General features: G+C 40.7%; 1 protein-coding gene and 1 gene segment (V, D, J or C); one reads left to right on the top strand and one right to left on the bottom strand.

The window, feature by feature from the left end:
- Positions 1 to 3,035: 3,035 nt before the first annotated feature.
- On the bottom strand, positions 3,036 to 4,059 carry LOC118495853. The gene is made up of 2 exons (XM_036005169.1): positions 3,785 to 4,059; positions 3,036 to 3,692 (listed from the first exon to the last, which is right to left on the bottom strand). The coding sequence occupies exons 1-2, from the start codon at positions 3,857 to 3,859 to the stop codon at positions 3,036 to 3,038; spliced, it is 732 nt and encodes a 243-aa protein (XP_035861062.1). The 5' UTR covers positions 3,860 to 4,059.
- A 7,941-nt stretch (positions 4,060 to 12,000) lies between these two features.
- Positions 12,001 to 12,571, top strand: LOC116065848 (the record flags this gene model as incomplete). The annotated part of the segment is given in 2 exon segments: positions 12,001 to 12,164; positions 12,255 to 12,571. Coding segments are annotated over 2 exon segments (435 nt in total), but the record flags the coding sequence as incomplete, so codon positions are not given.
- Between the last annotated feature and the right edge of the window lie 836 nt (positions 12,572 to 13,407).

Raw genomic sequence — 13,407 nt, 5'->3', positions numbered from 1 at the left:
TAAGTCGTGTACTTGTGCGCCACAGAATAAGAATGAAGCAAATTTACAGAGTTCCTTTCGAGAGAAACACAGAACGTGTAAAGCAACTGCGATATGACTATGTGCAGGTAAGCTATAGTGTCATTGGTTCTGAATTTGGAAGTGCATACTGTAGTGCTGTGCATGGGCCTGATGTGTTGCATTTGTTTTGTCTTGTCCAGAGAGTGATGGAACTAGAAGCAGATGCCATGGGACATGGGCTACTTTTTGTAGATGAGGCCGGTTTTAACCTCAGTAAAACCAGGAGACATGGCAGGAACATTATTGGACACCGTGCCATCATCAATGTCCCAGGACAACGTGGTGGTAACATAACCATGTGTGCAGCTATAAGCCTAAATGGTGTTGTTCACCATCATGCAACCATAGGCCCATACAACACTGCACATATTATTGCATTCCTGGACACCTTACATGACATGCTCACTGTTCAGAGACCAGAGCATACCCGATATGTCATCGTATGGGACAATGTAAGTTTCCATAGGGCTGCTTTGGTCCGCAACTGGTTTACGGACCACCCATTCTTCATGGCACTCAACCTCCCTCCATACTCTCCATTCTTAAATCCCATCGAGGATTTCTTCTCTGCCTGGCGTTGGAAAGTGTACGACCGTCATCCTTATCAACAGGTAGCCCTTTTACAGGCAATGGAGGAGGCATGTGGAGATATTGATCAGGCAACATGTCAAGCCTGGATACGGCATTCAAGGAGATATTTTCCCCGGTGCCTTGGACTGGAGGATATCGCATGCGATGTGGATGAAATTTTGTGGCCGGACCCAGAAAGACGACATGATGTAGACTGATTGTCTTTTATACTTTTTTTTTTTTTTTGTGAAATTACTATTTTGTGTCCTGACTTTGTCTTGGTTTTGATGAGTGTGAATAAACACCAATACTTGAAGTTTGGATCCTTGTATGTTTACATGACACTATGACAAAAGTATGACCTCAAATTGACATCTGTACACAGAGAAAGCAAAAGCCAGATTTGTTTTGTATTCATACCATCAGTGTGTAGTTGCCACATTGTGTGCTTAGTAGATGATGGCTTGTGTTTACTCTTTGACACGAAAACACCATTTTTACGAAGGTGTGAAGAGTTAATCTAGCTGTGTTCGCTTTTGCAAGAGAACTACAATGTTTTGATAATTGGGTGAAAGGTTTTCTTATTTGTGTCTAGAGTTTTGCAAAAATAGCCAATAGTTACAAAAAATGTGCTTAAGCAATCAGAAAAAACTGTAAACTTCAAGACAATGACAAATTGTTGAGAGATCTTCAACAGATGATAAAGAGGAAGGACCAATGATGTGAAGGCCCAGATCCATCAGAGTATCAATGCTCTTCCTCTCTCTCCTCCCCTCTCACTGCAGACATGAAACACTGGCTGACTAACATCCTGATTCTTACTCTCTGGCTAGGTAACTCTTTAAAATACTGATTGTTATCCATGAATCAATCATATTTATTGATTCATCTCTTCCTCTGCATGTTCTCTTCTTCCTCAGAGTGTAAAGGAGAAGACAGAGTGATCCAGCCATTGGAAACAAGGTTCTCTACGAAACTGTCTGAAGAAAAGCATCGTGTGGATCTTCAGATCTCCTCTGCTGCAGTGACAGACTCTGCTCTGTACTACTGTGCTGTGAAGCCCACAGTGACAGCAAACCCACAGTCTCTGTACAAAAACACAAGCTGACAACTGACAAGCTGCTGGAAGACTTTTTTCTACACTGTTGTACTGAACGTTGTACCTCCACTAGAGGGCGACATTATCAAGTTGGAGGTGCAATACTTCTGCACTGTGTTCAACCATTCAGTCAATAATAAGTGCTGCTGTGAAGAGAACAATTCTCAGACTGAATGTTGAACATCAGCTAGTTTCTCCTGTTGATTTAAACCTTGTTGTAGAGATGAAACATTGGCTGTGGATTATTCTTGCTGCTCTTTTCTTTGGTAAGATACAACGAACATCAAGTTTCTTGACTTCTCTTAACACTTCTGACACTGACAAAAAAGCAACACTGATCATTTTTTTTGGCTTTTAATACCTTCTTAATAACTCTTTATTTGGTATAATCTGACATCAGAAAGCAGTCAGTGAAAATCTGTGTCTGAATCTCTGGCAATGTAACTCTTTAAAAGTACTGATTGTTGTCCTTTAATCAATAATTTGTATTAATTCATCTCCTCTTCTGCATGTTCTCCTCTTCCCCAGAGTGTAAAGGAGAAGACAAAGTGATCCAGGCAACAGGAGATGTCATTACTACTGAAGGAGAGACAGTTACTCTTGGCTGTACATTTGAGACAACCACGGGAAGTCCAACTTTGTTCTGGTACAAACAAGAAGCCAATGATTACCCAAAGTACATGCTGAAATGTATCTCAAAAACAGTAGATAAAGCACCAGAGTTCCAGAAAGACAGATTTGATGCTAAAATCAACAAGACATCAGTTCCTCTGAAGATCCAGAAGCTTCAGCTGTCTGACTCTGCTGTGTACTACTGTGCTCTGCAGCCCACAGTGACAGGAAACACCAAAACTCTGTACAAAAACCTTTGGAGCAAAGACAACACAATACTCCACAACATCCACCAGAGGGAGTCACACACTGTTACAGTTTGTCTCAATTGCTTAAACACATTTGCCCACTCTGACATCACATTTTCAAAACAGTTAACACACAGGATAAAACTGAAGCTCAATGGCCAAAATGACTCATTTTGTTAGCAAAATGCTCTAACACTCACAAAACATTAAAAGCATGCAACATAAGCAAATATTTCCATCAAACACCACAACTTGTGGTCAAATTAGTTTATTCTTCCAATCAATCATTACACAATGGACAACAAAATACAAAATACCACCATCAATATGAAATATGACACTTTACAAACTCAAATGGATACTGAAAAAAAAGAAAAAAGCCACCAAAGGAAACTTATGGGTGGAAATACCTTTAAAAAAAAAAAGATATATTTTATCTTTCACATTTAGTCCATTCGTTCTTGACGATTATGCCACAGGTTCTCATCAACATCGCATTGAATGTTTTCCCTTGCAATGCACCGAGGGAAATACTTCCTTGCATGGCGCATCCATCCCTGGCAGTCCTCTGCACCTATTGCCAGGCAACTTGCATTCATTGCCTCCAGGAGGAGCATCTGCTCATATGGCCGGTGCTCATACACCTTCCTCCTCCAAGCAGAGAACTCCTCGATTGGGTTCAGAAAAGGGGAGTATGCAGGAAGGAAGTGCATCATAATACAAGGCTGTGCTGCAAACCATTCGTTCACAAGGCGAGAGTGATGGAAAGCCACATTGTCCCAAATTATGACATACAGAGTCATGCCAGGCCTCAACAGCCCTCTCTCTTCGGGTGGAATCAGTATTTCTTTCAATGAATCAAGAAATGTGATGAGGCGTTCTGTATTGTATGGGCCAATGGTTGGTATGTGGCAAAGGACCCCATCATTGGAGATGGCAGCACACATGGTGATATTGGCACCCCTCTGACCTGGCACTGTGACAGCGGCCCTCTGCCCAATGATGTTCCTCCCACGTCTCCTCACTTTACAGAGGTTGAAGCCGGCTTCATACACAAAAATGAATTTGTGATGTGCCCCCTCAGCTTCAAGCTCCATTATTCTCTAAGAAAAAGAACAAATTCATAAAGCAAATTACAGTATTCCAGTCGCATGTAACTATGGTAACCAAGGTATTACAATAACAAAATCTGTACCTGCACATACTGGAATCGTGCCTCCTTTACGATGTCAGAGTTTCTTTGAAATGGAACTCGGTACAGCTGCTTCATTCTGACATGGTGGCGTTTAAGGACTCAATCTATAGTTGCCAAACTCACACTGTTTATATTTCTAAATGCTCCCTGATCTGCAATTACTGCTGCCTGGATTTCACGCAGTCTGATTGCATTGTTTGCCACTACCATATCTACAATGGCAGACTCCTGTTCAATACTAAATATCTTTCCTCTGCCACCAGTGTGTGGTAATGTGTGGAGCCTATAAAGTAAAAGCTAAAAGCATGTCAAAATTGACATTACTGTATGACAGTCACATAAATGGGATTGATAAAACATCTGCATTACTGTAGACACAGTTTGTTCTGCTAACAGGGCAATACAGTAAAGCTGAAATACACAGTGGTATACATTACAGTAACACTGTGAATTAGCTGTTCTCATTCCGAAAAAGCCTGACAATAGATGCCACAGTGCTCCGAGTCAGAATGGGCTGGACCCTTTGTCCAGCCTCTCTAAAGGACAAGCCATGATTGATGACATGGTCAATAATTGTTGCCCGAATTTCATTTGAAACTTGAGTTCGATTTTGTCCTCTTGCTGCTGCAGCTCCTCCACCACGCATACGGGCTCCTCTTCCTCTGGCCCCTCTGCCATGGCCTCTTACTCTATGGCCTCTTTGATCCATGCTTGCAAATAGCAACACAGAGGTGGCATCTTTTATAGATGGATGAGGACTGATTGCTGATTGAAGAGTTGTGCAAATGAGTTTCACACAGGTGCATAGAGTTTTCTAATTATGCAAGTACTTTCTATCAGCTGTGAATAGATGTTTTCCTTTTGTTCACCACAGTGAATACAATAGAGTTCGGGGTCTTTCAATGAGATCTGTGGTAACTGTTTTGACAAAGGGTGTGAAAAATGTGTGAAACAAATGAAAAAGTGTTAAAACATTTGCAAGAGAAGACTTCTGCTGTGCTAATAATATGATGATGAAGATAAAGCGGATCCCAGTTTCATTTAGTGTGTCTTAGCAAATGAGAAAAACTGTAAACTTCAATCAATATATAGTCTAGAATGACTTTACAGAGAGACTCAGGGAGGAGCTGAACTGTTACTGAACTATAGAAGAGAGAGGAATTTCTATATTCAACAGAGTTCAATACACAAACCATCAACATTACCTTTATTCAACATGCTGTCACTGCAGCATTGTGTGTTTTCTCTGATGTTTCTTTCCATTCTAACAGGTATGTTAGATTATGCAGCATGAACCAGTTTGATTCCAATAACATCTAAATTGGAATGATCATTCTTTGAGTCTTTTACAACTTTATTATATAAATTATCTCTTCCTTTAGGTATCAGCTGTGAAGAACTCACTCCAGTCGAGAAAGAAGAGAACAGTTTAGAAGGCAGCTCTGTTTCTCTGTCCTACAGATACTCCAAACAAGCAACTGGTGCTGATCGATTCTTCTGGTATCGACAACATCCAGGAAAACCACCAGAGTTCCTCATCTTTCAGTTGGGAACTCAAAATGAAACAAAATCTGGACTGTCTGTTCATGTAAGTGAGGATAAAACCAAAATCATTCTTCAGATCTCCTCTGCTGCAGTGACAGACTCTGCTGTGTACTACTGTGCTCTGAGGCCCACAGTGACAGCAAACACCAAAACTCTGTATAAAAACCTTTGGAGCAAAGACAACACAATACTCCACAACGTCCACTAGAGGGAGGCACACACTGTTAAACTTCAATATTTTTCATGATGTAGTCTAGAATCACTTTACGGAGGGACTCATGGGCTGTTGCTGAACTATAGAAGAGAGAGGAACTTCTATATTCAACAGAGTTCAATACACAAACCATCAACATTACCTTTATTCAACATGATGTCACTGCAGCATTGTGTGTTTTCTCTGCTGTTTCTCTCCATTCTAACAGGTAAGTTAGATTATGCAGCATTAACAAGTTTTATTCTAAAACCATCTGAATGTGAATCATGTTTTAAGTCTTTTACAACATGAAATAACAGAGTTATGTCGTCCTTTAGGTGTCAGCTGTGACGAACTCACTCCAGTAGAGACAGAAAAGAACAGTTTAGAAGGCAGCTCTGTTACTCTGTCCTACAGATACTCCAAACAAGCTGAATATAATGATAATTTCTTCTGGTATCGACAATATCCAGGAAAACCACCAGATTTTCTCATCTTTCACTCTGGAACTCAAGATGAAACAAAGTCTCAACTGTCTGCTTCTGTAAGGGAGGATAAAACCCAAATTATTCTTCAGATCTCCTCTGCTGCAGTGACAGACTCTGCTCTGTACTACTGTGCTGTGAGGCCCACAGTGACAGGAAACCCACAGTCTCTGTACAAAAACCTGACAGCTCCTCACTGAACATATACACACTTCAGCTCCTCCTTTTATTGAACAACAGTGCCATCAAGTGGACACTGAGTTCATAAATCACTGAAAAAATGCAATATTTCATTGTTTACTCTGATTATTCGTGCTTACAACTTCATGAAACATATGTAATCCAGTTCATTGTTTTAGTGATTCTTAACTCTTGTTTAGACAGAAGAACTTGACAAGAAAGATATTTTACTCTACAGTTTGTGTTTGTCATTGTTGATAAGTGTTACTTAACAGGTATCTTGTTGTCTTCTCCAATACAATCTTTGAGACTCATGACAATCATTTAAATATGCTAAATGTGATGTAAATGTTTAGAGTCCCTTAACCAGAGGAGCAGACTTGAGTCACAAATTTGATGAATTTAGATATCATCATCAACTTTTTATTCCAGACTCAAGGTCCATTCAAAAGACACAGACATGACATACAACATACCTTAAAAAGAAATAGAAACATATACAAAGAAATAAAAACAGAAGAAACAACAATACTAAATTTCTATAAAAGACAGTTATACCAGTGTTTCCATAGTGATGATTGGTATCGTATGGCACTAAACCCAGGATTTACAAATTAACAATGCTATTTTGGGAGACGTTCAAGCGACAAATTAATTTGTATATTAGACTCCTCAATAATGCCTGAAAGGTGCTGACCCCTGCATTACAAAACAGGTAACTTGCACTAGAGCACCTGGGTTTGTTGAGCAGTATCCTCATACAGTCATTATAAGCAACCTTAAGCTTCTGCATGCTTGCCTTTTTGAACTTAGTCCATAAGGGAGCAGTATACAAAGGAGTGCAATAAGCTTTAAACAGACTCATTTTGACGTCATCCGTGCACATGTGGAATTTTCTTACCAACATGTTAGCCTGGGCATATAATATGCAACGCTGCCTGAGTATATCCTCATCATCAGATAACTGATCTGTGATGTAGTGACCCAGATATTTAACTTTATTACAGACACTAATCACTTGTCCTGATAGATAAAAGTCTGGAAAACAAATGTCTTTGTCCACTTTACTCTTTTTACCATTATACAACACATCATATTTCACCCCATATTCAGAGCAAATATTCAGTAGCAGCTGAAAACCAGCACTGCTGAGAGAGAAAATGGCCAGATCATCAACATACATGAGATGATTTACCAAGGTGTTGCCAATCATACAGCCTGTTTTGCATCTTGTCAATTGGTTGGATAACTCATCCATGTACAAGTTGAAAAGTGCTGGTGAGAGTAACCCCCCCTGACGTACCCCATTACTTAACCCAAAGGACGCGGAGACTGTATTACCCCATTTCACCTGCATACTCTGGTTGGCATACCAGTAAGCCAGGATTCTTATAATACTGTCAGGGGCACCCCTTTGGCTCAGTTTTTCGCTTATGATGATTGACTCTATCAAAGGCCTTGGAAGCATCAATAAACCCAACTAGCATAGATGAATTCTGCCTTATGTACCCCTGTGTTGCCTCCTTCAAGGTATAGATACACAAATCAGTACCAAGCTTAGCTTTGAAGCCAAATTTATCGTCAGTGGTACCAATATAAGGACTTAGACGATCAAGCAACATTCTTTCCAGTACTTTAGATATCACACTGGCTAGGGCTATCGGCCTATAATTATCCAAACTCCCAACCTTGCCAGCTTTGTCCTTGATGACAGGCACAAGAGTAATAGACCGTGTAGATTCAGGTAGCAGGCTATGGGTCATGAATCCAGAAAAGCAAATGGCAAGCAGTACTGCCACCTTTGGGCTAGCAAACTTAAGGTGCTCAGCTGTAATGTGGTCTGGCCCACTTGCTTTCTTATCCGATAACTGTGCTACGGCCTGGCAGACTTCCCTGGAGGTGATTATCTCTGGATTACTGTTGACAATATTTGCCACTTTGTAGGAGTCACTTTTAACACAGTTAAATAAGGCAGAATAGTGTTGCCTCCACAGCTCAGCTATATTGTCAGCTCCAGACACCCCCTCTATAGCACACAGAAGCAATGTATTGGTCTTGTTTAGAGCTCTCACCTCCTTCCAGAAGCCAATAACATCCTTACCCAGATGTTTCTCAGCCATAGAGTTTGCTCTCATAGCCTGTTAATGTTTACCAATGTAGCGGATGGCATATTTGAGTCTAGTGCTGGTACGCTTTTTATACTCAAGGAAAGGGCCAATTCTGGGTCTGCCTGCCTGCACCCATGCCTTAAATGCTACCTTAGCTTCTGCATGGTGTGCCTCAACATGCTTGTTCCAGCCAGGCTTAATATTGTTTGTTTTTACAGGTAGAATTAGGTATGATCTACTAGCCTCACACATTGCACCCATAATACTGTCATACATGGCACAGAGGGTTTCACAGTGGGTGATATCATTACAGTTCACATCCAAGCACATAATAGCATTTTTGGGTATACAAATATTCCCAAGAAGAATCTCAGTTTTCATACAGTATGTCAAGAGATCATCATTTGTGAGTTTTGCCCAATCCAATTTAGTCTTGCAACTATCATTCACCCCCTGGGTCAACTCAGGGAGACTTTCCACATCAAGCTTCATAGCAAACGGCACATGGTCTGACATGGATGTCCTATATAGAATTTCCATAGATTGCAAGATCGCATGTGCATCAGCAGTGCTAATGCAGTGGTCAAGCCATGATGTTGTGTTCCAGGCTTCACTTATATAAGAATAGCTATCTGCTGGTAGAAGCAATTGGCTGGACAATATAAGGTTATTCTCCTCACAAAACTGTAATATATGTCTGGCAAACAGTGACTGGCTGTCTGTAAGGTCTGCGTTCATATCCCCTACAACACACACACTTGTATAATGATTCTCATGAATAAAGGAATTTATAAAGGCAAGCCTATTTAAATATATGTCTTCATTCTGTGAACACTCATAAGGTTTATATACATTGAGAATAATAAGATCTTTATTTTTAAACTTCAATTGTACAGCAATGCACCAGTCAACTCAGTCCTGATGACATTTATCACTGAGTCTAGCTTCTTGTGCCATAGGATAGCCACACCCCCTGATATCCATCCTCTCACTATACCCATAGTAAGGTCCGTTGTGGATTCCCCAGCTCCTTTGAAACTGTCATTAAAAAAGTTCAATTTTCCTAGATCCTGCTTAGATAAAAACGTTTCTTGCAGACATACAATGTCGCATTTTTCCAGCAGTTTATCCACAACCATATGTCGAACCCTATCTCCAGCAGTATTGCCAACACGCAGCTCCCGACAGTTGTAGGATGCAACACGCATGTTTGTAGATTAAGATAGCAGGGCCTTCAGGCCATAGCTCCGGATTATACACCGTCGCAACATCCTCACACTCAACAGTCACTTTAAAAGAGCTGTATCTGGTGTTTACAGTTACAATATGATCACAATGAACATCCCGGCTGAGTTTTTCTTTAACATATGTACACAGCACCTCTGCATGAAGATCTGGTGAGAATTCTGTAGCAAACACACTAACCTGTTTTGTTCACACCACTTTTATGTTACTTTGCGCACTCGTGCCAATAACAGGCTTTGGCCTCTTGCGCGCAGGTTTGTCAGTGCGCTGTTTTACCGGGGAAGACCGGCTCTCAACCCTCTGTTGTCGGGCTTGCTTCACCACAAGGCTCCATTTAGGTGAGTTTGAAGAAGCATCAATCTCTTTAAAGCTTCCATTCACCTCCGCACACATCCCAGCGCTGCCTACCCAAGCTTCCTCCGTAGACAATACTGGAGCCGGGACATCGGACGTGGAAAATCCGATATCAGGAGACCCAAGGTTGCTTACATCCGCAGACAACTCCCTGCCGCAGAGATCCACAGAAGAAGCCCCAACCAGTAGGACTACACTGGCGCTGGAGATTCCAACTGCACTCGACATGTCCTGGTTATGCTTCTTACCAACACACGGCACCAGATGACGCTCCATTTTAGCAACTCTGCGATCAATAATGGAGGTGACAGACATCAGATCCTCGCCGACATCAACCTGGAGTTTTACTGAATGCCTCAGCGCGCAGATCTCACTGTGCAGACGCTCCATCTTGCAGAGTAAATTGGAAACATCCATGTTGTTGAACATCACAGGCGGCAACTCATCCAGATAATGGGAAACAAACCGTGGGATGTTTTCCCCGCACTTGTTTAATACTTTAAGGCAACTTTTGATGTTGTTTACATCCTTCTGGTTTCCTTTAAATGTCACATTACGTTGCTTCGTGTTGGGACAAAGTTCAAACAACACTTTCTTTGAGGACTCAATCCACTCAGACTCGAAGTTGTTTGACGCTAGAAGGACTAGTTCATCCTGACTCAAAGTCTTTATTTTAACCGCGTGGAAGTTAAGAAACTCATCCTCTACAATAGTTTTCCCATCAACAGTCTCATAGATCACCGGTTTTATTCGAGGCCGACTAACGCCATGAACAGCAGAAGGAGCTGCAGCCCCTCTGCTGTTGCCTTCCGCCATCTTCCATCAACCTCTCGAGAAGAAAAGACTCGCAACTCCACTTGGACTTCAACACCAATGACTCATGACTTCACTTGGACTTGAGCCTTTTGACTTTAAAGACTTGATACCTTTCCCCAAACAGAAAGAGGGAAAAGTATATTATTTTAAACGTGTTTGAATTCATTTCTGTTTATTTCTTGAATCAACTAATGTTATTAATTCATAGCAAGGCGATACTTCATGAACGCATCATTGCCCAGATCCACTATATCCCAACCTGATAGACCATAGAGAAGCATGAAGAAGTGAAGTTATGTGGCTGAGTGCTACTTGGAAATTAAGATAATTCCCTTTACATATAAAGACTATGTGGTGGCCAACAAAAATGGATTGCAATATGGAAAACATGCAGGTCAAAACTTACAAATGGATATGCAACAACTTCAAACTTCGTTTGATAATTGAAGTGGCACGAAGAACGGTAAATCGAGGAAGAATCATTTCATTAGCAGAGGTTCTATGTCGGCCATTAAAGTCTATTGTTGTGGGTTCTGTGGGTTCCCTCCTTAATTCATAATTTGATGTTCACCCAAAATGAGATGACCAATCAAATTTTAAAGAAAATGGCTACGCGATGCAATCTGCTAACGTTATAACAGCAAAACCATGGGGTAATGTAAAGTTAATCCCTTCATTTAAAAAAAGAAAATATTTCCAACTCTATGTGATCCAGTTGGTGTGTTTTGAACCTGAGCTATAGGTATGTTTATTCAAACATTTATTTTCTCTTTCACACATATATTTACAGATTATTTATCCATAAAGTAAGTGACTAACTTTACTACTAACCCTAGAACTCTAGGACATATTTGTGGCAGACTGCCCCAATATTATTGTTTTTTCTTCTTTTACATTTATCTTTTTATGTCATTTAGACATAAAACATTATGAAAGTATGAGAGTGCAGAGTCAGAGTTCATTATTTCTTCTACTTTATTACTAGTTTAGGCCTCGAAACACAAACTTTTTTTTAAGTTTATTTATTTGGGTCTTTTTCCCTTTATTTCAAGTGACAGTGGATAGACATGAAAGGGGGAGAGAGATGGGGGATGACACGCAACAGCTGACAGCTGCTGCAGGACTCAGCCAACATGGGGCAAACACTCTTAATAGGTGAGCTAGAGGACACCTCCTCAAAACACTAAGTTAAGTAACTTTACCTTACAAGTAAGAAAGGAGAGAGACACAACATGTGTTAGGTGTAAAGTTGTCAGTAGGGGGAATAACCCAGGGCTGTGAATGAGTCCTGTCACTGTGATCAGGTTCCTCCTTCTAATCCACCAACTTAGTGTTGATGAAGACTAAACAGAGAGATCACAGCCTTCTTTATACTTGCTGTAGCTCAGAGTTACTCCACACTGCAGATATGAAGCCTCTGTTCATCTCAGTGTTGCTGGCTGCTATGAGCCTTGGTATGAACACAACTCTGTTTCTTTGATATCAATCCAACATTGATATGATTCTTTAACAGCACACTGATTCTGTTTGTTGCTGTTTTACAGAATGCAGAGCTCAAAAAGACAACGTGTTGCAACCTAAAGGAGATGTGACTGCTACTGAAGGAGAGGCAGTAACACTTGGCTGTCAATATAACAGCAGTTCAACTACTACTAATTATCTCTTCTGGTACAAACAGGATGGAAACAACAGCCCCAAATTTATTCTCAGCCGCTTTAAGGTTGGAACGGGGGTAACAGTGGACGAGCAGAAATTTTCATCCACATTGAATTCCAGCTTAAGATCAGTTCCTCTGAAGATCCAGAAGCTTCAGCTGTCTGACTCTGCTGTGTACTACTGTGCTCTGCAGCCCACAGTGACAGGAAACACCAAAACTCTGTACAAAAACCTTTGGAGCAAAGTCAACACAATACTCCACAACATCCACTAGAGGGAGTCACACACTGTTCAACTTTAAATATTTGTCATGATGTAGGTTATCCTGGTGACAATTTAAGCTAGTAAGCACCCCACGGACAATTTGCACTACCCTACCCCTCCCATACTGTTCTATTTATTTATTTACAAATGTACATACTGTAATAACACCTATACATAGCCATATTCTACTGCTCTTCATACTATTCATCCTGCATATACATTTATTCTTACTACTCTTATGTTACCACACTGCACGTAGCTGTATATACTGTACATATCTGTCAGTGGTTAGCATTGCTGCCTCACAGCAAGAAGATTCTGGGTTCGAATCCAGGTCGTTCCGGGCCTTTCTGTGTGGAGTTTGCATGTTCTCCCCCATGTTTACTTTGGTTTCCTCCAGGTGCGCCGGTTTCTTCCCACCATAAAGACTTGCGTGCTAGGTAATTAGGACTACAGTTGAAAATTACCCGACTGGCTAACACTGGTGCATTTACAGAAATGTTGATTAATGTGCATTGTCCTAATCAAATAAACTTACAAACTTAAACATCCACCAGAGGGAGTCACACACTGATAAACCTCAATGTTTTTCATGATGTAGTCTAAAATCACTTTACAGATTGACTCAGGGAGGAGCTGAGCTGTTACTGAACTATAGAAGAGAGAGGAACTTCTATATTCAACAGAGTTCAATACACAAACCATCAACATTACCTTTATTCAACATGCTGTCACTGCAGCATTGTGTGTTTTCTCTGATGTTCCTTTCCATCCTCA

The sequence above is a fragment of the Sander lucioperca genome, chromosome 9 (assembly GCF_008315115.2).
Source record: "Sander lucioperca isolate FBNREF2018 chromosome 9, SLUC_FBN_1.2, whole genome shotgun sequence".
Lineage (NCBI taxonomy): Eukaryota > Metazoa > Chordata > Actinopteri > Perciformes > Percidae > Sander > Sander lucioperca.
Note: the sequence above shows the minus strand (reverse complement) of the source record. Positions and strands in the feature narration are given on the sequence as shown.

Bases quoted from the DNA above. Each gene is read 5' to 3' on its own strand.
- LOC118495853 (XM_036005169.1), bottom strand. From the start codon at position 3,859: ATGAAGCAGCTGTACCGAGTTCCATTTCAAAGAAACTCTGACATCGTA. The intron at 3,693-3,784 runs GTACAGATTTTG...TCTTTTTCTTAG, and splicing joins CACGATTCCAGTATGTGCAG to AGAATAATGGAGCTTGAAGC.